General features: G+C 41.4%; 2 protein-coding genes across 5 annotated transcripts; both read left to right on the forward strand.

The window, feature by feature from the left end:
* Positions 1-1,922: 1,922 nt before the first annotated feature.
* klhl2 (kelch-like family member 2) lies at positions 1,923-15,514 on the forward strand. Of its 4 annotated transcripts, none has more exons than XM_032563540.1 (15): positions 1,923-2,407; positions 5,176-5,295; positions 5,384-5,490; positions 6,499-6,638; positions 7,472-7,634; positions 7,824-7,933; positions 8,019-8,135; positions 10,488-10,637; positions 10,742-10,859; positions 11,280-11,477; positions 11,571-11,672; positions 11,941-12,069; positions 12,405-12,545; positions 12,632-12,775; positions 14,152-15,514. In XM_032563540.1, exons 1-15 carry the CDS (start codon positions 2,340-2,342, stop codon positions 14,178-14,180), a joined length of 1,836 nt encoding a protein of 611 aa, XP_032419431.1. In that variant the 5' UTR covers positions 1,923-2,339; the 3' UTR covers positions 14,181-15,514. The 4 variants fall into 4 exon arrangements, with proteins under 4 accessions (XP_032419431.1, XP_032419432.1, XP_032419428.1 ...); XM_032563541.1 differs by having other exon boundaries at positions 1,924-2,407; positions 6,499-6,620; XM_032563537.1 differs by lacking the exon at positions 1,923-2,407 and adding an exon at positions 2,451-2,877.
* A 585-nt stretch (positions 15,515-16,099) lies between these two features.
* msmo1 (methylsterol monooxygenase 1) lies at positions 16,100-22,228 on the forward strand. Its single transcript, XM_032562937.1, has 6 exons — positions 16,100-16,194; positions 17,910-18,180; positions 18,269-18,417; positions 19,878-20,004; positions 20,100-20,254; positions 21,477-22,228. Exons 2-6 carry the CDS (start codon positions 17,926-17,928, stop codon positions 21,664-21,666), a joined length of 876 nt encoding a protein of 291 aa, XP_032418828.1. The 5' UTR covers positions 16,100-16,194; positions 17,910-17,925; the 3' UTR covers positions 21,667-22,228.
* Positions 22,229-22,607: the final 379 nt, after the last annotated feature.

The following is a 22,607-nucleotide window of genomic DNA, read 5'->3' on the forward strand; positions in this document are numbered from 1 at the left end:
AAAAAAACAAACAAACAATAAACAAAGAGATGCTCACGCTGTGTGAGATGGAAAGCGAACATGCTGTTTGGATGCTTTTCTTCATCAGAAAGCTGGAGAAGCTTGTCAAAATTTATGTTAATAAAATTTATTAACATTGTCTGTGGTTCTTTTTATGTAGATTGAGAAAATACCTATCATCCACCTAGGATGGATATATATATATATATATATATATATATATACAGTACAGACCAAAAGTTTGGACACACCTTTCTAATTCAATGGGTTTTCTTCATTTTCATGACTATTTATAAGGCAAGAAATCCCACTTATTAAGCTGACAGGGCTCACCTATGAAGTGAAAACCATTTCAGGTGACTACCTCTTGAAGCTCATCAAGAAAATGCAGAGTGTGTGCAAAGCAGTAATCACAGCAAAAGGTTGCTACTTTGAAGAAACTAGAATATAAGGGGGATTTTCAGTTGTTTTACACTGTTTTGTTTAGTGCATATTTCCACATGTGTTATTCATAGTTTTGATGCCTTCAGTGTGAATCTACAATGTCAATAGTCATGAAAATAAAGGAAACTCATTGAATTAAAAGGTGTGTCCAAACTTTTGGTCTGTACTATCCATCCATCCATCCATTTTCTGTTCACCCTTGTCCCTAATGGGGTCGGGAGGGTTGCTGGTGCCTATCTCCAGCTACGTTCCAGGCGGGAGGCGGGGTCACCCTGGACAGGTCGCCAGTCTGTCACAGGGCAACACAAAGACATACAGGACAAACAACCATGCACACACACACACACCCCTAGGGAGAATTTAGATAGACCAATTAACCTAACAGTCATGTTTTTGGACTGTGGGAGGAAGCCGGAGTACCCGGAGAGAACCCACGCATGCACAGGGAGAACATGCAAACTCCATGCAGAAAGACCCCGGCCGGGAATCGAACCCAGGACCTTCTTGCTGCAAGGCAACAGTGCTACCAACTGCGCCACTGTGCAGCCCTGGTCTGTACTATATATATATATATATATATATATATATTTATATATATATATAGCCTATATATTTATATTTGGCAAAAGTGATTTGTTTTCCCCCAGATAATTTTTTGGCAAAAATTATTTGGACCATTGGGAAGGTGACAATGTGCTAGAATGGCCTAGTCAAAGTCCAGATTTAAGTCCAAGTGAGGCTATGTGGAAATACTTGGAAACTGATGTTGATAGATACTCTCCATCCAGTCTGAGTTTCTAATATTTAGCAAACAATAATCCACAAAAATATTTGTCTTCAGATGTGAAAATCTTAATATAAAGCTATTTGTAGCTATTTAAATTGTTGATTCAGGAAGAGGGGGCTGCACAGAGGCGCCGTTTGGTAGAGCTGTTGCCTTGCAGCAAGAAGGTCCTGGGTTCGATTCCCAGCCTGGGGTCTTTCTGCACGGAGTTTGCATGTTCTCAATGTGCATGGTGGGTTCTCTCCGGGTACTCCGGCTTCCTCCCACAGTCTAAACACATGACTGTCAGGTTAATTGGTCTCTCTAAAATTCTCCCTAGGTGTGTGTGTGTGTGTGTGTGTGTGTGTGTGTGTGTGTGTGCATGGTTGTTTGTCCTGTCTGTCTCTGTGTTGCCCTGCGACAGACTGGCGACCTGTCCAGGGTGACCCCGCCTCTCGCCCGAAACGTTCACTGGAGATAGGCAGCAGCACCTCCCGACCCCATTAGGGACAAGGGTGTAAGAAAATGGATGGATTCAGGAAGAGCGGAGAATAAAAATAAAATAATCCCGGCAAAAATGCTCAAATGTTGTCTAAAACTGCAGCGCTGGGAGTGCAGTGTGATTATATGTGAAGACAGACCGCCATACCCGTCAGAGTCCACGCAGCCTCCTCCGATCAGTCTTCCACCGCTAGAGGGAGACAGCGCTTTCTTCTTGGACGCCTTAGCTGCTTAAAAGACCGTCTTTGCCGCCCTGTCCTTGTTTGTGCGTTTTAATCAGCTATTGGAAAATAACAGGTATCTTTCTCCGTCCCCCCTCCGGTTCCCAAAGACACCCAGGAAGGCACGGACAAATCAAGCCCGTCTGGTTCGGTGTGTGTGTGTGTGTGTGTGTGGTGGGGAGAGGGGCGCTACCTTCCTGACCGAAGCAGAAGAACAACTGCTGCCGCTGCTGGCCACGAGCCGCCGAGCTGAACCGAAACGTGTCCGCGGAGAGAGTCACCGCAGTGGGCTGGGTGTTGATGTGAGACAGGCTGCTTTAATGGGGCTTCTGTCAGCCCGCCTGCCCGCCCTCTGAGCCCCGATTCATGCCTGGATTCAGACCCATAAAAGAGCCATCTGTGGATATGGAATGGTGCATTCTGCAGGGCCAAGTTTTCAGCCTCTGAAAAACACCGGAATCATGGACAGTCATCCGCTGTAAGTGTGCACGCGCGCGCGCGTGTGTGTGTATGTGTGTTGACATTTCCCAATGGCTGCTTGACGGATGGTGCCGCAGTAGCAGAGACCCTGGGCAACCGGTGAGGCATCTGACTGAGCGGGGGAGAGTTTCTCCCGCAGCCTGGCGGTGGAGGGTCTGAATGATCCGGCGGATGCAGCAGCAGGAGGGGCAGGCTGCAGGATCCCGATCCGGGGATTTTGTTTCTTCTGTTTTTGTCCAAAGAGGACGAGCGTGGACTCCCACAACGGCGCGGGTGTGTGGGTGTGTTTGTGACAGAAAACAGGAGCGACGTGATTTTGCTACGAGCGGCATAAATGATGTTGTGTCGGTACTTTTATTATGAAGGAGAGGCCGGAGGTGGGGAGATTTCTAAGATGCATCAACTCCAACTGTTACCTGTCCAGCAGTTTCAGCGCCGTGTCTTTACTCTGCTGTATCAGTTTCCAAAATGAGTCCCGGGGGCCATGTACGGCCCTCTGCATGATTTCGTTTGGCCCTTTGGGTCCGCAATTCAGGAATGAAGCAAATTTGCGATTAATTCGCTCTGCCCAACCTCCCCCCACCCCAAACGTAAAATAAAAAAAGAAGAAAAAGTGGACAATAATCTCCAAAAAAGTTTGGGAGTTGTTTTTTTTTTTTCTCTGTCATTTAATACAGCGACTTTGTAACTTTTGAATTAACAGTAATTTACAGATTCCTTTTATTACTCAATATATTATTAGCAAATGTCTTAAGAACAAAAGCTTAAGTTTTAGTGAAAAAAAGTGTCTTTTGAAGATTAAATTAATTGGAAAATCTGTATTTTTCTTCTCCATTACATTTCTTGGGTTTTTATAGTTCAGTGATGTCAGCCGGTCCGCCATCTTGTTTGACAGGAGTGTTGTGACTTAGTTTTTTTTTTTAAAGCAAAATAAAAATTAAAATCAGATCTGGAAAAAATAGATTCTATTTTTAAGCCGTAAGCCAGCTGTACTTTGGAGCATGAATAAGGTTTACACACCAAATTTGAGATTTTATGCTGTAATAGTTAATTCTGTGGGTTGAAAAACACAAAACTGGGAAATGGTCCAGTTAAAACCTGAAGAAATATTTAAACCTGAGTTAAAAAGCTACATTACAAGGACTGTGATGTTCCTTATGCCATCCTCCATGCAGAAGGAATCCAGGTAGTGAAATCTGTGCGAGACGCTGGATGATTCTTTAAAGTGCGGTAGTGAAAATCTGGGCACCAATGTTGTTCCTTAAGTCTTTTTCAGCGACCGTTTTTAGAAGTTGCTGGCCTGAACATGTTGCTTTATTTTGAGTGTTTTTATTTTTTAGATGTCTGAGGAAGTTGGTGGCATTGAATCTATAGCTGTGAGAAGAGAAATATCAGAAATGAAATCAACAGCTCCATACTGTAGCCATGACAACATTATGTTGTACCAATAGGAATAGTCAGAAATGTTTGAGTTCTGGTGACGAGTCGTAAATACACTCACCATCAACAGCCATAGATATATTCATTTAGAAGTTTTAGTCATGTATTTAGTTTTTATTTTTGAGGGAGTTTAAAATCCAACCTGACTGATTCCTAAATGCTTGAATGGAAAACATCTGGACTTGTTCTCTTGTTGACCAACAAAGATTTACAGGAAATGAGAGGAAGACGTCCAGCTGCCGTTCATTAAAGCACTTCTGATCGTCTTTTCCTGCTTAACTGAGAATCTCCATCAACGTATTGACCTTTTAACAAGAGGTTAAAAGGTCAATAAATCGACCAGCCCATAAAGCACCCCTACTATCCTTTAGTTTGGGAGATCAGCCGATACTTCCATGTGAAGCCGATCTTATCCACCGTCTACCTCGGCAAAGGTCTAAAAATCAACCAGTCCTCTTTTGTCATTTCAGACAACAAAAAAAAACCAGTCAAAGCAGGTCGAGCTTTTTAAAGATTGGTAATCTGTGATTGGTCAGAAAGCTGCAATTGGCACACACCTCTTTTTAACTGATGTTTAAAAACAATAATATGATGCCCAAATGTATATATCTTAGTGATGTTGAGGGTTTTGTCTAATAAAGGCTGTGGTAATCCGACTTTTATGGCCCCACAACACACACCGAGTGTGAAGAACTAAAACATTGTTTTAGATGACTTAATGGTGAAGTCTGATTTATTTAAACCTTTGCCGTATAGAGAAAGTAAATTTTAACTTTTGACTGTGGAGCTCAATAGTTCTGAAGGTGTAAAACTTGCACAGATTTTTTTTGTTAGGCCTGTCGCAATTAAACAAGTAATTACATGATCAATTAAAACAAGCTTAATAACTTCCATTTGCATGATTTATTATTTTTCTCTTTTTCTACCAAAAACTGGATGGCAGAAGTCTTCAGTCTGGTACTTTGGTCTAGGTTAGCCTTTTTTTTTTTTTTTTTAAGCATAATTTTGACTTCATAATTAATTTCATTTGTTATTTTCTGTTGTTTTAGTTATTTATTTAGGATATTTAGAATGTCTTCCAGTTCCAGTATTAAATGTTCTTTGGATTTTAAAGTTTATTGATCTTTGAGAATGTCTTCTTGTATTTGTGTGCAGTTACATTTCTATTACTTGAAAGTGGCCTAAAAACAACAATATTATTGTTTATTGCAATAACGTCTGGGACAATTTATCATTATCATGACGGGACTAATTTCCACGCCTGCTTTAATGCCTGTGTGTGTTTATGTTCTGTATTAATGTGTGTGTGTGTGTGTTCCCTGTCAGGTGTACTAGGCTGTGTCCACACTCTCTGGATAAGGAGGATGGAGTGGAGAGGCAGGGCCCCGTCACCCTGAACCCTCGGCACATGAGGAAGGCCTTTAAGGTCATGAACGAGCTGCGCAGGTGATTTGTCCTCTCTGCCGGGTTGTTTGTCCTCCTCCGCTGTCGGTGTAACCTGCAACCTGTTTCCCGCTTCATCTCCTCTGTGCAGCCAGAGCCTGTTGTGTGATGTGACTATAGTTGCAGAGGATGTAGAGATTGCTGCTCACAGGGTGGTTCTGGCTGCCGGGAGCCCTTATTTCCACGCCATGTTTACAGGTACGGACCGTCCTCTGTCCCCGCCGCTTCAGTTAGGGCTGGACGATACGGCTAAAAAAATAAAACGTGACACGATAGCATTGATTCGTATCAGTCCATATAGATCATTTGTAGCGTCCAGTCAATGGTTAAATAATGATTTATTAAAACCACCCGTATCATTCATCAACCAATGTAAGAACTAGCCAACGAGAGCAAATAATACTAGAATCGTCTGCGCCATCCGTCGTCCTGCTACATATCCTGCTACAGCACAGTTCCTTTAATTTATCCTAGCAGTAGCACATTTTTCCATAAGAATTTCAAGATTCTCACATTTTTAATTTCAATCCCAGTTACATCCTTATTCCCTTATTGACTGAAGCTAAAATGGAGTTGCTTTTGATCCTTTTTTCTGTTTTGCTGTCAACCTTTTTTGTTCATTTCGATGAACTGCGTTCTGTTAACAAGAAAGTTACCAAAATAAAAGCTTATAAGCTTAACAGTAATTACAATAGCCTAACTTTACTCAGTTAGCCTTTACATAATTGTTGGTTAGTTTTTTTTTGTTTTAAATGTCTGAAATACAGACAAACTGGTGACCTTTCCTGTTTTATCCACAGTTTTAAATTTCATGCCTTTGATTTGCATTGTTAAGCAGTTATGAGGCTCAATGGAGAAACCGGAAACTGCTGCTGTGCAAGTCACTCAACAGGTTGTTGCTAAGTAACCAAAGAGTGAGTGAGTTGGTTGATGCTAGCCACCTTGCTTAGCACTCTTGTGAGAAGTTGAGCAGCTAAAGCCTTTCCTCTGCCTACATTCCCCAGAATGCCGTGCGGTTCTTGATCACAGTTCAGTGAATTTGTATATATTAAATATTTTAACAGACATATTATCTACTAATATTGCTCATGTGTTTATTGTAATATATATTGATATTGATTTATTGTCCAGCCATAATTTCAGTTTCTGTCTACCTGCTGTGTTTGTCACTAACTGAATCGTGACGTTTTTAAACGCCGCGGACAGGAGAGATGACGGAGAGCAGAGCGAAACGAGTGAGGATAAAGGAGATGGGCGGCTGGACTCTGGGCCTGCTGGTGGACTACATCTACACAGCAGAGATTCAGGTCACCGAGGACAACGTCCAGGTAACCAAGCACTCCGTGGTAAGATACTGACAGCGACATGTAAACGTATTCATACCTCTTAAACTTCTTCACATCACAACCAGCGTATTTTATTGGGGCTTTTTTTTAATGATTGACCAAAACAGAGAAGTGCATTACTGTGAAGAGAAAGGAATCTGATGTATGGTTTAAATTTTGACCAATAAAAATCAGGGAGTTCTTGGATGCGTTTCTATTCTCAGCTGGATTTGTATCTTGACTTTCAATCACATGAATAGTTATTTGATGTAAACCCTCTGTTGTAGCTCTGGTTCATGTTCAGGGTGGTTATCCTGATGGGAAGTGAACGTTGCCCCAGTGTCTGGTCCTCTGCAGCTTCTATCAGCGAGAGGAAAAATGGAGGATGCATGGAACTGATTAGCTGTAAATTCATGACCTTGTTTAGCAGTTCCACTGCAAATATTGTGACGGAATAGATGAGAAAATGTCATGGACTTTAGAGAAAAATAAACAGACTGAAAGAATGACCCAAAAAGAATATGAAGATATCTGTGCATCACAGAGAATACATGTAAATGCTCTCCTACACACTCACAGAGCACCAAAAATGTATTTAAGGGTTAAGAAATTTGATTTTTCATGATATGTCCCCTTTAACTCCCACTTGCTTTCATGTCTTTGCTGAGAATGATGCTGCCACTCCCATGTGTCACAGTGTTGGTGTTGTGGAACATTAGTTTTCAGAGTTAGGGTCTCATCCAGATCACCTCCCTCCACCGGTTTGCTTGGCGCCCTGCTCAGGTCTATGCTAAACCGTAACCATGACAGCTTCTGTCTTTCTCTTGGCCACTCTTTGTGTTTGCGCCCGCCAGGCTCTGCTGCCTGCAGCGGGACTGCTGCAGCTCAGCGAGGTGAAGAAGGCCTGCTGCGAGTTCCTGGGCTCCCAGCTCCACCCGTCCAACTGCCTGGGGATCAGAGCCTTCGCCGACCTACATGCCTGCTCCCAGCTTCTGTCTCTGGCTAACAGCTACGCAGGTTTGTGTCCTCAGACTCTGGCAACGCTTCCCACTGCTTCATTAAGTGCAGTTTGCATTTGTTCGGGACTATCTAGGACGGGGGGGCGGACGAGACAGAATGAGGACAGGTGTAATTAATGGAGACGCTGTGGAAAACTTCTGTTGGTGCCTGAGAAGTAGTACCGACGCATTATGTCTGTGCTGACAGAGCATAATTTCACGGAGGTGGTGGGGAGTGAGGAGTTTCTGAACCTGGGCATGGAGCAGGTGTCCAGCCTGATCGCCAGTGACAAGCTCACCATCCCGTCAGAGGAGAAGGTGCACGCCCCCACCGGCCCGCGCTCAGGTGTGATACAGCAGACACACAAACCTCGGCCTTATGCATGTCTGTGTTTCTGCAAAGGTGTTTGAAGCAGTGATCGCTTGGGTCAACCATGACAAAGATGTCCGACAGGAACACCTGGCCCACCTGATGGAGCATGTCCGTCTGCCGCTGCTCTCCAGAGAATACCTGGTGCAGGTACGTTCAACCTGTCTGCTTTTTGTTCATCAGATAAAATATCTAGATTATTTCACCAGAGAAGACCACTTCTTCTTATTGTTAGCATGTGTGAGCCATGAGATTTGAAACTTTTACTTCATCAAAGGGGCAGTATCATGTTTACGTTTTTGAGCATTACATCATGTTATATGTTATTCCCTCAAAAAACATATCTTGGGCATTGCTTTGATTCTTTCAGGCATGTTTGAGAAATCCTTTAATCTCCGTGGCAACCATTCAGCTGGGGAATCTATCACCACCTTTGAATGGAGCTCCTCCTCAAAAACTGAACCTGTGAGCTGCAGTTCCCAAGCTTCCACCTCACAGGAAGCTTGGGAACGTCTTGTGAAATCCCTCCAGACTAGCCAGCGGCATTTAGCAAACACCTGGTAGAACTGCACATCTGCTGAGCTTATATCACCCTGAGTTAATTACAGATTTGTTTGTTGCAAAACCCCCCAAAGAGGACAAACATCGTTTTTGCTTTTAAATGACTTTCATAAAATAGTATATTAGGACTAAACTAATCTCCAGACAATCCCTTTTTATACCAGATCAGTAAAATTAACATCGTTTGCTATAGCTGTAGGCATAGAAACGCATGCTGTAGTCTAAATTATGCAAAGTTTACATTTAACAAGTCAATGCTGAACATTTGATTAATTATGCAAAATAATTCAGTTGAAAGGGATAAAATTATTTATTTAAAACCTGAGAGAACATGCAGTCTAATAGAAACTGTATCTGACATGACTGGAAGCATCCGACTGTAGTGAATAAAACACCTTGACTCAAACGAGCAGAGCAAGAAGCTCTCAGTCGACGTCCCAGCTGATTCAGCAGCTGAGTTCTGTCAGAGATGAACACAGATGGTCACGACTCAACTGTTCCGTACGTTTGTTTCTGACTGAGTGTGAGATGATTATTCATGCTTTAGTCTCATCTTATATAGACTCTTCTAATAATCATTTTACCTATTCATTAGGAACAAGTTGGCCTGTTTCCAGGCAGAACTCTTTACACCTGCTTTTGTCTCTGTACAGTGACTGCTGGTACATCTTGGCAAGAATTGTAAAATTTCCAGTCCTTCTTTTCAGAAGCAAAGCTGTCTTGCTCCAGTTTTTGAGTCTGAACAGTGACAGTTTGTCTGGTCAGAGGGTAAATTAGTAGCACAGACTCATGTAGCGCGACAGCCAACCATAACGCATCGCTTCAGTCTTTGACTGCTGGAAATTATGCTGAAACTAGTTTATAACACATTAATTTAGACTTAGATTTATGTTATTGTCATTGCACAAAGACACAACAGTGAATTTGGCAATGACATGTCAAAGAAAAAAAAATCACTGAAGAACTATAAGTATTACTATTTATACATACAGACATATATATATACAGTACATATGCATACATACAAGTTACTGGTGCAGTTGACTTAAATTAGGTAAATGTAAACTGAGTTTTGATGGTGAGATTTTATAATTTCCTGTTTTCATTTTGACTTGAATACTGTTTTTATCTTCTATGGCTTGTTTTAGGTGTGTCAGATTTATTTCTCTGTGTTGCGAAGCGCTTAGTGACTTATAACTGTGAAATGATTTATATAATAAGATGATATTTACTGTAAAATTGGCGATTTGACATGAACTGTGAAGTTACTGAAATAATAACCTAAACATCCCTCCTTAAGTCCTGGAATAAATGTTATTACTTATTAGCCGCTAAAACAGGGCAAACAGAATAACCTTTGACTTAAGAATTTAAATGAAAGAAGTATTTACTATCCAGGATTCCAAACGTCTTGAAAATCCTGTAGAGTTTAACAGGCCAGGTCAGTTCAGTGTCGCCTTCACAGAGATGTTTGAATTCAAATAAAAATGATTGATCCCAAAGGAAAATTAAATGGTGTTGTAAATCATAGAAAAGGGCCAAGAAGTCACCCATGAGGTATGCCACCCCTAAGCCAAGCTACTGAGATTATACAGCAGCTAAGTAACAGCAAGTCTCCTGTTAATTTAAATGGATGACCTCAACAAAAACTTCAATGATTGTAGACATTGAAGAGAGTGCAATGATCAGTACTATCTGAGCTGATTAAGCTGTAGTGGACGAGTATTTGCACATTTTAGGCATTTTATTTTGTATGTTTGTTCTACAGTTTTTGTCTCTGGTAAGAAAATGTTTGCTCAATTTAAATCAAGAGTTTGTGTCGATGTAAATGTCCGATACCAAGAACGTTTGCTTCGGCTTTCCTCGAGCTTATCCTTGTGGCTACCAGAACCTGGTAGCTGGCTAGTTCCGTTTTCTGATTGCTTCCTGTTTGGCCATCAGCGTGTCGAGGAAGAGTTCTTGATAAAGAACAGCAGTGCCTGCAAAGACTACCTGATCGAGGCCATGAAGTACCACCTGTTGCCAGCCGACCAGCGAGCTCTGATGAAGACCGCTCGAACCCGGATGAGAACGCCGGTCTCCTGCCCTAAGGTACAGATAGTCACCTCTCAGAGCCTTCCCTTCAGAAGAGCTGAGATGTTCCAAGTGTTGTTCAAACACTCTTTTAAGTGCAGTGTGGCTTCTCTTGCATGTAGGTGATGGTGGTGGTTGGAGGTCAGGCGCCGAAGGCCATCCGAAGTGTTGAGTGTTTCGACTTTGAGGAGCAGCGATGGTACCAAGTGGCTGAACTTCCTACTAGAAGATGCAGAGCAGGTAGGAAAACCTGAACTGCTAAAACTGCCTTGTGATAGTATTCTCGCCCCATAAACTTTTTCCATGTTTTCCACATTACCGCCATAAAACTGAAAATGTTTAGCTTAGATTTTATTTCGGAGAGCAACTCAAAGTAGTGCTTAATTATAGCAAAGTGGAAGAAAGACTATGGAGTGCTTGTAATAGTTTCTCCCTCGAGAGCTGTGGACCTTGATTTGGTGATTGAACTGGGCCAAATGTGAAATCCCTTATAGGGGACAGAATATGTTTGCATTGCTCTGAATAAAGTGCTATGTACTCTGAAGATGGTGGAAAGCTGTGTCACCAGAGTACGTATAGACCAGCCTAAGGCTTCCTCTAAGATTTATAGAAACCTCCAAGCGAACACCAGTAAACAACTACTCGGTGTTGGGTCTCCAGGTGTGGTATACACGGGGGGGTCTGTGTATGCCGTTGGTGGTTTCAACGGCTCTTTGAGAGTGCGGACGGTGGACTGCTACGAACCGGTGATGGACCGCTGGACGAGCGTGAGCAGCATGCAGGACCGCAGGTCGACGCTTGGCGCCGCTGTGCTCAACGGACTCCTGTATGCCGTAGGGGGCTTCGACGGCAGCAGAGGTACTGCTTCCTCCTTCTCCGGTTGAAACCTGATGAGAAGCGATGGTTGACGGACGGTTTTTCCTCTTACTGGTTCATTCTCTGTGACTGCAGGTCTTTCCACAGTTGAGGCCTACAACGCCAAGACTGACGAGTGGTTCCACGTGTTGCCCATGAGCACCCGGCGCAGCAGCGTAGGAGTCGGTGTTGTCAATGGTGATTGCAGCTCTGTTTTTAATTTGAAGGTTGACAAATAGGCGGTACAAAAAGCGCAATAAACAACAAATAACAAATGTTTAGCCTACCGAGGTCTTAAGAAGTCTTAAGAGTTCATTGAACCTGCGAGCTTTTTACCGCTGTCCGGCGTGACACTTGCCACGCTCCTCCTTAGCGCCGCACTAAGACCGCAGTATTTTAGTTTTACAGATAAACCACTTTAAATACCATTAGTTGTTCAATTTGAAATGATTTCCAATGCTTCCAGGGATCCTGTATGCTGTGGGAGGTTATGACGGAGCCACCAGGCAGTGCTTGAGTACAGTGGAAGCTTACAATCCTAAAAGCAACGCGTGGAGCTACATAGCAGAGATGGGCACGAGACGCAGTGGAGCAGGTGTGTGCTTGTGTCATCAAATGTGAGTTTAGGTTTTATTAAAGGGTTAGTATTATGTGTTACAAAATTAACGTTTTTGTTTTTTTCTACACCAAACTCTCTTTGGTGTAGAAGTTCTTACTGAGGGAAGAAGACTGATAGTTTGGTGGTTCATCTATCTCTGACATGTCTAAAATATAAGAAACTACTAGAAAAACGCTTAAAAAAAAAGGCACACTGCTAATGATGACGGCTCCAATCCTGCTTATTGGTAAAATGAGATACTCAACAGTTGTGTTACTGCAACACAATTTGCCAGATAATCTGCATCTGATCCTGTCCGGTGCTTTTCCCAGGTGTGGGTGTGTTAAAAGGTTTGCTGTACGCTGTGGGGGGGCATGACGGTCCGTTGGTGAGGAAGAGCTGTGAAGTTTACGATCCAGCCACCAACAGCTGGCGGCAGGTAGCCGACATGAACATGTGTCGACGGAACGCAGGTGAGTCAGGAGGAGTCCCACCTGGACGCATCAGATGCTGGTTTTTCCACTGGTGGATGTTCGTCTCCGTGTGTCTGTGCTTTCAGGAGTGTGTGCCGTAAACAACCTGCTGTACGTGGTGGGAGGCGACGACGGCAGCTGCAACTTGGCCTCGGTGGAGTTCTACAACCCAACCACTGACAAGTGGACGCTATTGCCAACCTGCATGAGCACAGGCCGCAGTTATGCAGGTCAGTGAGCACGTCGAGCCCCACACACAATGTGACTTTTCCCAAGTTTTTTTTAAAACCCGTTTTTTCCCAAATAAAATTATTTGAAATGTGAATTACTGGGTTCATACTTTGAAAACCACATTTTGCTGCAACTAAAGCTGCAGATATTTTAGAATATGTCACCTTGCACATGTTTGCTGTGCTTTGGACTGAAACAAATTTTACTTTCTTCTACAAGAGCGTTCAGCATGTCCACTATGGACTTAAAATTTTATCACAAAATTTTCTATTATTATAATGATAAAAATGACAATGAGAACAAATTATTTTTTTACTTTTTTTTTTAGGTATGCCTGTGACTGCATGGCACAACAATCATAACTCCTTTAGTCAACCTGTCACATAAAGACAGTAACTGCATATTACTCATATTTATTGATGGTTATTGATATGCCTTCATTGAAGAAACAGTGTAGAAAAAAAAGCAAAACTAACAATTTCAACAATCTGGACAGTTTTAGGGGGTTTTAAACTTCATCAATTGGAATTTATCGCGACAAGGATAAATCAAAATCGTTTTGGGATAAATTTATCACAATAAATGATAAACGATACAACAAATGCCCAACACTACGTCTTCCATCCTCTGCTCAAAAGAGTGGTGACAAGGGCAGGGAAATTAATATTCCTTAAAGGGGCAGTATTGTGTAGAATACTGCCCCTTGTCGGAGCTTTACATCATGTTATGTTGTTCCCTCATAAAGTGCTGCTTTGATTCTTTCATGCATGTTTGAGAAGTCGTTTAATCTCCCATGACAACCAGTCAGCTGCAAAACACCCAGGTGGATCTAACGCCTCCTTTGAGGCACAGTTTCCAACCTTCTGAGACTCCCCCTCTCCTTCAGACTAGCCAGTGGCAATTAGCAAACACCTAGTAGAACTGCACATCTGCTCAGCTCTTTATAGGAGCTACTTCTCAGTGCAACGCTGGTAAATCGTTGTTAAATGTTTAGTAGAGGAGTGGTGTTGTGGTGACTTCCCAAAGGCGGAGTTTCAGAAAGAGCAGGGGCTTCTTAAAGAGGCAGAGAGGCAAGGCGTTAAATTAAGTAAAATTTCTTTTTAGTCATATTTGATATGTACGTTATTAGAACAAATGAATGTAATATAAGTACTTGATTGTGCTATAAAATTGCAGTAGGTGCCTGGGAACCCCTTAAATGTTGTTGCTTATCTGATAAATCCTAAATATTTAGCAGTGTTGGCTCATGTTTTGAAAGGTTCCCATGTTATGTACAGCTTTCTGAACATCTACAAGGCTTTGCGCATTTCGTTTGATATGACCAATGTGTGAGACATGGCAGCAGTAATGCAGCTCTGCTTCCTCCCTGTTGCAGGTGTGACGGTGATCGACAAGCCCTTATGACTGCTCCTGACTCCTGCCTCTGATTAAAAAGCGGAACGCGTTCTGCTGAACACCGATCTTGGATCTGCCTTCGATGCCAATGCGGAGATGGGCAGCATTAGCACAGCCACCGACGAAGATGTTGATGCTGGGAATGATGAAGGTTCTTGCACTTACATTGGGAGGCGCCGCAGCGGACAAGAGGCGTCGAACCTGCGTTTATTTTGGCTCCCGGCGGGACTGCGGCAGCGGAGGATACAGTCGGGTTGGAAGCACCACCTGGATCACTGCAGTGCCATCGAAACGCTACTGATATGAAGCTGCTATGACTGCAAAGTTACTTTAACACTAGTTAATTTTAACACAAACCAGATGAGAGAGAGAGAGCGAGAGAGGGAGAGAGACCACCCATCAGATCTGTGGCAGAGCGAAGGAGAGGAGGAGCATTTCTGCTTTTATTCCTCCGGGGAGGAAGCTGGTGTGCTTGCATATTAAGGTGCTCCATTGCTCGCACATGTAAGCATGTTTTTGTTTGCATCAGAGAGTCGGCGTGGTGAGGCCTTTTTTTCGACGCTGCATGAACACACTTTGTCTGACTTCTTAGCTATCCCAGTGTTGCAGCGAGGCCCCGACGAGTGCCTGAATGTCAGAGTCCTGTTTTGTAGCTTCGGTACCGGAACCAGGACAGCCGCTATTCTGAGATAAACAAATCATGACTTTAGGACGGTGCATTAGCTAGTGTTGAGGCAGAATAACAGAATGTTAAAAAGCACTTGAGAACATGATTATGTATATTTTTTTTTGTTGAGATAGGAGACTTTAATTTTGTCAGGAAGAGAGAGAGTGGAGTCTTGTTAACTAGCGGCCATATTTGCCGTGGTTGGAAACACTAATGAAAGCAGCAGCAGACTGAACTCTCAATGCATGGACTCTGTCTCTAACCTGTTCGCCAGTTTCCTCCTTTCCTTTGGTGTAATGACGTTTATAACTACTGCACACCCTGACGTAATATGAATGTGCCAATTTTAATGTCTCCTCTTTTCTGTCTCTTTTTACGGCTCCGTGTTTCTGATCTCTTCTCTCTTTCTGGAAAGTGACCAAACCTCCTCCTGAGTTTCTCTCTCTTCTGTCTCTTTCATTTCCTGCTATTGTCAGAGTCGCTCTGAAAAAGTGAAAGTGGTATCGCTGTTTCTCGTCAGTGTATTGATGAATGTCATGTAGGCTTATAACTCTGAAAATGTTTTATTACATGTTTTATATTATCATTAATAAATATGCTTCTTGTATTTAAAGCTGTGAAATGCTAATAATCTGTTTTTAAAACTTTGCCAAATCAGTAAAACATTTAAATTACACGTGTCATGTGTGATTCTTGTGAGTTTGCTTGTTGTGAATGTGCGTTGTTTCTCCTGGTAATCCGGTTTTAATTACATTTCCTGTGCAAAATAAAAAAAAAATATTAAGAAATTAATATTGGCATGTAATTTAAGGATACGTTAAAATTACTCTAATACACGGCATCTATTTAACTCAAGCTTTAATTGTCGTTTAAGTGTTTTACTTTCATAAGTATGTACAGTTGTACTTAAAAACTTATGGTGGTAAACAATTCTTCAGACTTGCATTGTATTTGTCCCACGTTTTATTCAGCTGAGCCTTTAGGTCTGTTATTTCTACAGAGACAGCTGAGGTTGGAGCACGTAGCAATATTTAACAGCAAACTAAAGCCAAACATTATATATAAAAAAAGAAAAACTAAATGTGACTAAAGTTCTGATGGCAGACACCCCCACCACCCCATCTCTACCCTCATCCAGCCCGCTGGACTTATGAAAACAGATCCGGCCTCCTATTGGCTTTCACTGCAGAGCCCTCCAGTCTCACTATCATCGCTCCATTCCGCGAACCAATCAGCGAAGCCGCTCTGGTCATGACGTCACTCTCCTCTCGTGTCGGCCAATAGAATTTTCCAATATTACTGTACTTGACCAGGTAGTCCTCCTCTTCCTCAGGTAGACGGACGCGCTGCGGAAAGGTGAGGCTGTCAAGTTGTTCAGTTCTGCAGGGGAACAGTTAGCTGATTTAAAAGTTTTTACAACATGTTTTGTTAACTTTAAAAGGTTTATTATCTTGTTTCGGTGTTTACGTGGGGTTTTAGCTAATATGCATATTGGGCTAACGGTGTGGCGTAACTTGTCTCTCATAAATATTACTGAATATGTGATTGTTGCTTGAGTTTTGATCTATCCTTTAGTTGGTCTTTGTTTAATTAATATTTTTGAAGGACTTTAAACGCTGTAAAAAAAAAATAATCTAAATGTACGTATTTGCAGATATGTGGTTTGAAGTTTGGTAGACGCAGCAAATGAATCTTGTTTATTTTTGTAAAACTCGACACTTTATTTACTGAACTTAAATTGGTCAAATAAGAAACCAATTCTATTTTGTGTCACGAGCAAAAAAGTGTGTCGCCTTAGTTTTGAACATTTTGCTTCCAAAACGCTGGAATCTTTATAGTGGTCAAAATTCAAGGAGTGTTCCCCTAAAAACAAAGGTCAAAAGCACAAAGAGTGACTTTGGAAACATACCAGAAATGGTCAAAATAACTACATAACTACATTAGAGTTATTAGACAAATAAATCCAAACTAATTTTGTATAACTAAAAGATGATTAAACAGGAAACAACACATATTTAAGAAATACAAAACTTAGACACATTAATAAAAGACTTCAGCCATAAATAGTAATTGCATAAATAAATGTAAATGATAAATTGTTTTTCATTATAAAATGACACTGTAGCAAAACAGTACAATCTAATTTATGAGAATAAAGAAAAAAAATTCAAGAAAATATTTTATGTCTGTTATCTTCTGTAAATATTTCTCTCTCACTGACTTTCTGGAGGCCTGAAGAGTGAAAACACCTTAAACCAGCAGTTTAATTCAAAGTGTTATTGTAATTTCATATTTTGTTAGTCAGTGCCTGAAATTTTGAGCGGTTTGTCTGTGTGTGTTTTAAAATGTCATTTTGGACATTTCATAAGAGAAACAGAGTCCTGACAAGTACCTTCTTATTCCTCTTTGCATCTTTGACTATCAGCAGCTCACTGATAGTAAACATTGCTAACTGAGTCTCCTTCTCTCAGTAATGGCACCTGCAATGAAGAGTGTTGTTACAGGAAGCCTGCTTTATGCCGTGTCTGCTGTTGTTTTGTTTTCAACCAGCCAATCACCACTCAAAACCGATCAAACGTCTGATTACGACCACAAAATGGCTTCTTATCTGTCTTTAAATTGGTAACAGTCTGTGTTATTTTGATAATTATAGTAATTCCTGCTTAATCAACAGAAATAAATTTGACCTTTATGACTTCTGGGAATAAAGTTCTTGGGAGAGTTCCAGCTTCAGCGATAGAGGCACAGAGCTGGCTCAGTTTAGCAGCTGTTTTTTAATGGCTGAATGATTCATTCAGTAGGTCGGAGTTGAACAACTTAAGAAACAAAAGCAGCTCTCTGAAATTGGGATGAGACAGAAAATAATTGAAAAAGTAGCCAAAGTCAAAAGAAAATCCATGAAAGTCTATAAATGAAGGCCCAGTGCTGTACATATAACAAATAGACTTGAGGTAAAGTGATACATGCGGATAAATGATATCTCTGAAACAGTGCAGTTACACTGATTTCTGCTTCTGACGTATAACTACGATGTAATTACTACGTCTAAGCGTGTTGGTGTCTTCCTCCAGACTGCATCCTCACATCATGGCGGCGAACGGGACATCAGACATCCTGAGCTCTGCCTTCCTGGCAGTGGAGTACGTAGACGCTGTGCTGCCAGAAAACCCCCTGCAGCCCTCCCTGAAGCACGCCTGGGGTTACATGCTGGACAACTACACCAAGTTCCAGATCGCCACATGGGGGTCGCTCATCGTCCACGAATTCATCTACTTCCTGTTCTGTCTGCCCGGCTTCCTCTTCCAGTTCTTGCCCTTCATGCAGAAATACAAAATCCAGCAGGTCGGTGTTTGTTCTACGCTGCTTGGCGTGGCTTTAGGTTTTGATATGTCGCTTTGTGCATTGTGACAGAAGTGTGTGTTCGTTGCAGGACAAGCCGGAGACGTGGGAGAAGCAGTGGACATGTTTTAAGATGCTGCTGTTCAACCACTTCGTCATCCAGTTTCCTTTAATCTGTGGAACATATTACTTCACAGAGTTCTTCAGCATCCCGTACGACTGGGACTCCATGCCCCGCTGGTCAGTGACCCACATGAACCGTTTGATATTAATTAGTTGCCTCATCTTTGTTAATTTGTTAAATATTAAAATGGCAGTATTACGTAAAATCATCTATTTTGAGCTTTACATCACGTTGTAATATTATTTCTTCATCAAAAACACCTGGAGTGTTTCCTTGATTCCTTTGTTGCATGTTTACAAAATCTGGATGTAGGGAGAAACATCGGCGTCAGCTTTCTGCTCCGTAGAACACTGAGCATCTGCCAGCAGTGTGCTACTCATCGCTAACAGCTACTGACCTTAGGCAAGAGTGTGTTCACCCTACCATCTCCCTTCATACCGTGTGTTGGAGCAGGTTGCTACAATCGATAGTAGCCACACAGGCACAGCCTCTAGAAGGAAACAAACGCACCCAGTACAAAACGTTTATTCTATTGGCTGAGAGGTTGCCAGACGACGGTGCATTTTTGCTCCAGAAGCAAGCAGAAAATGTTTGGTAAGCGAGCAGAGAGTCCGAGCAGAGGCTATGTCTGAGCGCGAGGAGAAGTTTTGAGTACAAGCATTACAAGTTTTGAGAAGAAGTACATGAAGTCCTGCTTTCAAAATGAAAATGTAAGCAAAAGTATTAAACGTTTTGAGAACAAAAGACATGAAATCCTGCTTCCAGACAGAAAATGTGTGCTCTTGGATTATGGCAGAAAAATTCCCTATACACTATGATAATTTATGCAACAACTGAGTGCAACAAATTGGTTTCAATATACTTTTAAGGTTGAAAGGGATAATTTATTATGAAGTCAATTTTTAATAGTATGTTTTGTAGGATGCATCAATCCACTATTTTCCCTTCCGATACCGATACAGATATTGGATGTTTAGTAATGGCTGATACTGATTTGATACAGAAAAAAAGTGCTGCAATGACTTAAAATGCTTCTTATTTTTTAAATATAGACATAAATGTACAGAATTAAAAATGTAAATGACAACTCTGCACCAGTATAGCACACTTAAATACTTCACAAGCTTGGTCAAACATGTTAAAACAGCACAGCTTCATCTGTTCAATCACTGCAATTAGGAGTAGAACAGCCAATGGAAAATAAGTAAAAAAGAAGTAAAACTGACAAAAACTAGAACTTGACCACGTTGGTCAAACTTAAAAATAAACTCCAACGAAACTTCTTTCAAAAGGTTCAGAAAGTGCAATTAGGATTCTAAAAATAGTGTAAAATAAATCATATTTTGCATGTAGCACGAAACATAGAATTAGACTGAATAGATCTGCTCTTATGGAGTAGGCACATTGTCACCGATATCCGCTCTAGGGTATAAACAGTTTAGGATTTTTCAAAATTGAATTTGAATTGACTGAAGTGTGGCGATAAGGTTTATTGGACGTGCTGTCGTTTGTCACTGGTCTGTCAGGTGAATCGTTGGGTTTTTGTCTAACACTCCCCTCCTCTGCTGCCTCTCAGGACGTCTCTTCTGGCTCGGTGCTTCGGCTGCGCTGTCGTCGAGGACACCTGGCACTACTTCCTCCACCGCATACTGCACCACAGGCGCATCTACAAATACATCCACAAAGTCCACCACGAGTTCACGGTGAGCCAAGCGGCCGGGCCGATAAACAAACACGCAATCTTTACTGAAGAGTTACTTATTAAATGTGACGTGACGTGTCCTCCTCCGTGTCCCAGGCTCCGTTCGGCATGCAGGCGGAGTACGCCCACCCGCTGGAGACCATCATCCTGGGCGCCGGCTTCTTCATCGGCATCATGATCTTCTGTAACCATGTGTTCTTCCTCTGGGCCTGGGTGGCTTTCCGTCTGCTGGAGACCATCGATGTTCACAGGTGGGACACAATCAGACCTTCGACATCTGGCTGTGGTTCATGGGGTTGACCATTAGAGGGCCACAGAGGACAGCATTAACACATTTCAGGAACCATGGGAGCTTGTTTTTGTTTGAAAGCATTGCACTAATGTTCCTTGTGGATTTTATTTATTTGTTTTTGGCCGGTGCAGAAGAGAAGAAAAGTCTCGTTTGAAGGATAAATTCAATTAAAAATGTTTTAGTTAAATGAACGAAAAGCAGCTATGTTTTAGAAATCTCTGTTTTAACCCTGACCATTCATGAAACTTTCTTTTACAAAAAAATGTTTTAGTCAGTGGCTTCATCAGATTTGCTGTAATACAGACTGCTACAGGAGATCTAACCTGCCAACAGTCATCATCGTCTAAAGTAACTCTTTGGCGAATTTGAATTAATATGAGTTACAGCAACATTTAATTTCTGCCTTGGGATCAAAAGAGTATCTTTGAATCGAATTGAATTTATCTTGTAAATGTATTTTCGCCATTTAGAATCAAATTAATGAAATGTTTTATTGTCTTTGTATGTTTTCCACTCTTTTGTGAGAAATTATTATAATTTCTATTTAATCTAGTAAATAAGTGACATTTATTTATCTCCAACACCTTTTAGAATTAAAAACAACAAAGTGGTATTCACATTATACTGTGAATACCACAATAAATGAAAAAAAGAACATAAAAATTTAAATATGTAAATTTTTTTAGTTGAATGTCACACATGAAACTACTCTTTAAGGACGCTTTAAGGCATGCATGTATTGAAATAATGTTTTTATGTTGTTTACCCTGAAACAAACAGAGAATGATCTAGTCATTAAAGTAAGTAAAGTTGTAACACATAAATCGTCCTTTATTCAACAGGATTGAATTGAATCGCAGATTCAAAAGTGATTTTCTTACCAAATTAGGAAAATGTTGTAGCCTATTATTTTAATATATTGGTGTAGTAATTTGCATAATAAGGCAGTAATACTTTAATAATAGTTGGAAATAAAAGAAAAGTTCAGATGTCTTCTCTGTTGAAATGAAGATTGTGACTGAATATGTTTTTAAGAAACCAACAAGAAGTAAACAACAGCTGTCTGCCGTGTCACGACTAGATTTCCTCTTCCTGTTCTAATAGATCAGCTCTCCTCTGCTCTGCTCTCTCTCTCTCTAAACGTGACTGACCTTCATCTCCTCTGTCATGTCTCATCACAGCGGCTACGACATCCCTCTGAACCCGCTCCACCTCATCCCTTTCTACGCCGGCGCCCGTTTCCATGACTTCCACCACATGAACTTTGTGGGGAACTACGCCTCCACCTTCACCTGGTGGGACAAGCTCCTGAACACCGACAACCAGTACAACAAGTACCTGGAGAAACAGGGCGGGAAGAAGGAGCAGTAAAGCGGACTCTGTGCACCGAATGTTGGTCCTCTCTGCTCACTGAAGGGGTGTGGAGAAAAAACAAAACCCCGCTCTGATGTGTTGTGAATCCGAATCAGACTGAGAGTTGGCTTCAGTTTGCCTCCTGTGCCTTAATAATCATGCTATCTCTGTCACCAGCTGCAGCCTGAATAAAGAAAACATCAACATCCTCATTTTGCTCTTTGCTTTTCATCAGATGAAATGTGAAGGCGGTGCGCCGTGTCACTGTGGTTGTGAAATGCTCTTGTTTACCTCTGAATGTTTCAGCACTTTAGCACTTCCTCCTTATGCTGTTGAGTTCTTCCAGCTAATCCCCAGGCTTCAGCAGAAACCATCTAATCGGGGTTCGATGCAAATGTTCTTGTAAATTTTAGGTAGAAAAAGGGAATTGGCTCATGTGTCTCTTCCGTGTTTTCCTACTCTATTTTTTCATATCAGAATCAAATGCCTTTTTTAATTTGAACAGTAAAAGAAGCGCTGACTGTGTATTGTTTCTTCTGTACTTGTGTTAAAATAAAAGCTTGTAAATACGGAAAGTGGATATTTTGGTTGAAGTTGTGTTTTTTGATCGTGTTAATGGTCGAAATAGTAATTTTTTTGTTCATTTTTGAAGAGAATGCATTTGTTTGTTATTCTGCACCTTGAAATATCCCCTGCAGCTTCAGCCAGCACACAGGCCAACACAGTGTAGTCAACCAATCCAAAAGCAGCTAACGCTAAACAGGAAGTTGGGTAATACTTTCAAAACATACGTAAATAATTCAAAGAGCATGCAGGTGTTGCAATTTAATTTCACCTTACATGTATCAATTTACAATTCTCAAGTCTAGAAATAAAAAAAAACTAATTCTTGGAAGAAAATAGTTTTTTAATAACTTTGCAATAATTGTTTATGATTGAAGAACACTGGTCTAAGTAGC

This window comes from Xiphophorus hellerii, chromosome 5, assembly GCF_003331165.1.
Source record: "Xiphophorus hellerii strain 12219 chromosome 5, Xiphophorus_hellerii-4.1, whole genome shotgun sequence".
Taxonomy (NCBI): Eukaryota; Metazoa; Chordata; class Actinopteri; order Cyprinodontiformes; family Poeciliidae; genus Xiphophorus; species Xiphophorus hellerii.

Bases quoted from the DNA above. Each gene is read 5' to 3' on its own strand.
- klhl2 (XM_032563537.1), top strand. From the start codon at position 2,744: ATGATGTTGTGTCGGTACTTTTATTATGAAGGAGAGGCCGGAGGTGGG. The intron at 5,296-5,383 runs GTGATTTGTCCT...TCCTCTGTGCAG, and splicing joins GTCATGAACGAGCTGCGCAG to CCAGAGCCTGTTGTGTGATG. The intron at 7,934-8,018 runs GTGCACGCCCCC...GTTTCTGCAAAG, and splicing joins CCATCCCGTCAGAGGAGAAG to GTGTTTGAAGCAGTGATCGC.
- msmo1 (XM_032562937.1), top strand. From the start codon at position 17,926: ATGGCGGCGAACGGGACATCAGACATCCTGAGCTCTGCCTTCCTGGCA. The intron at 18,181-18,268 runs GTCGGTGTTTGT...TGTTCGTTGCAG, and splicing joins AGAAATACAAAATCCAGCAG to GACAAGCCGGAGACGTGGGA. The intron at 20,005-20,099 runs GTGAGCCAAGCG...TCCGTGTCCCAG, and splicing joins AAGTCCACCACGAGTTCACG to GCTCCGTTCGGCATGCAGGC.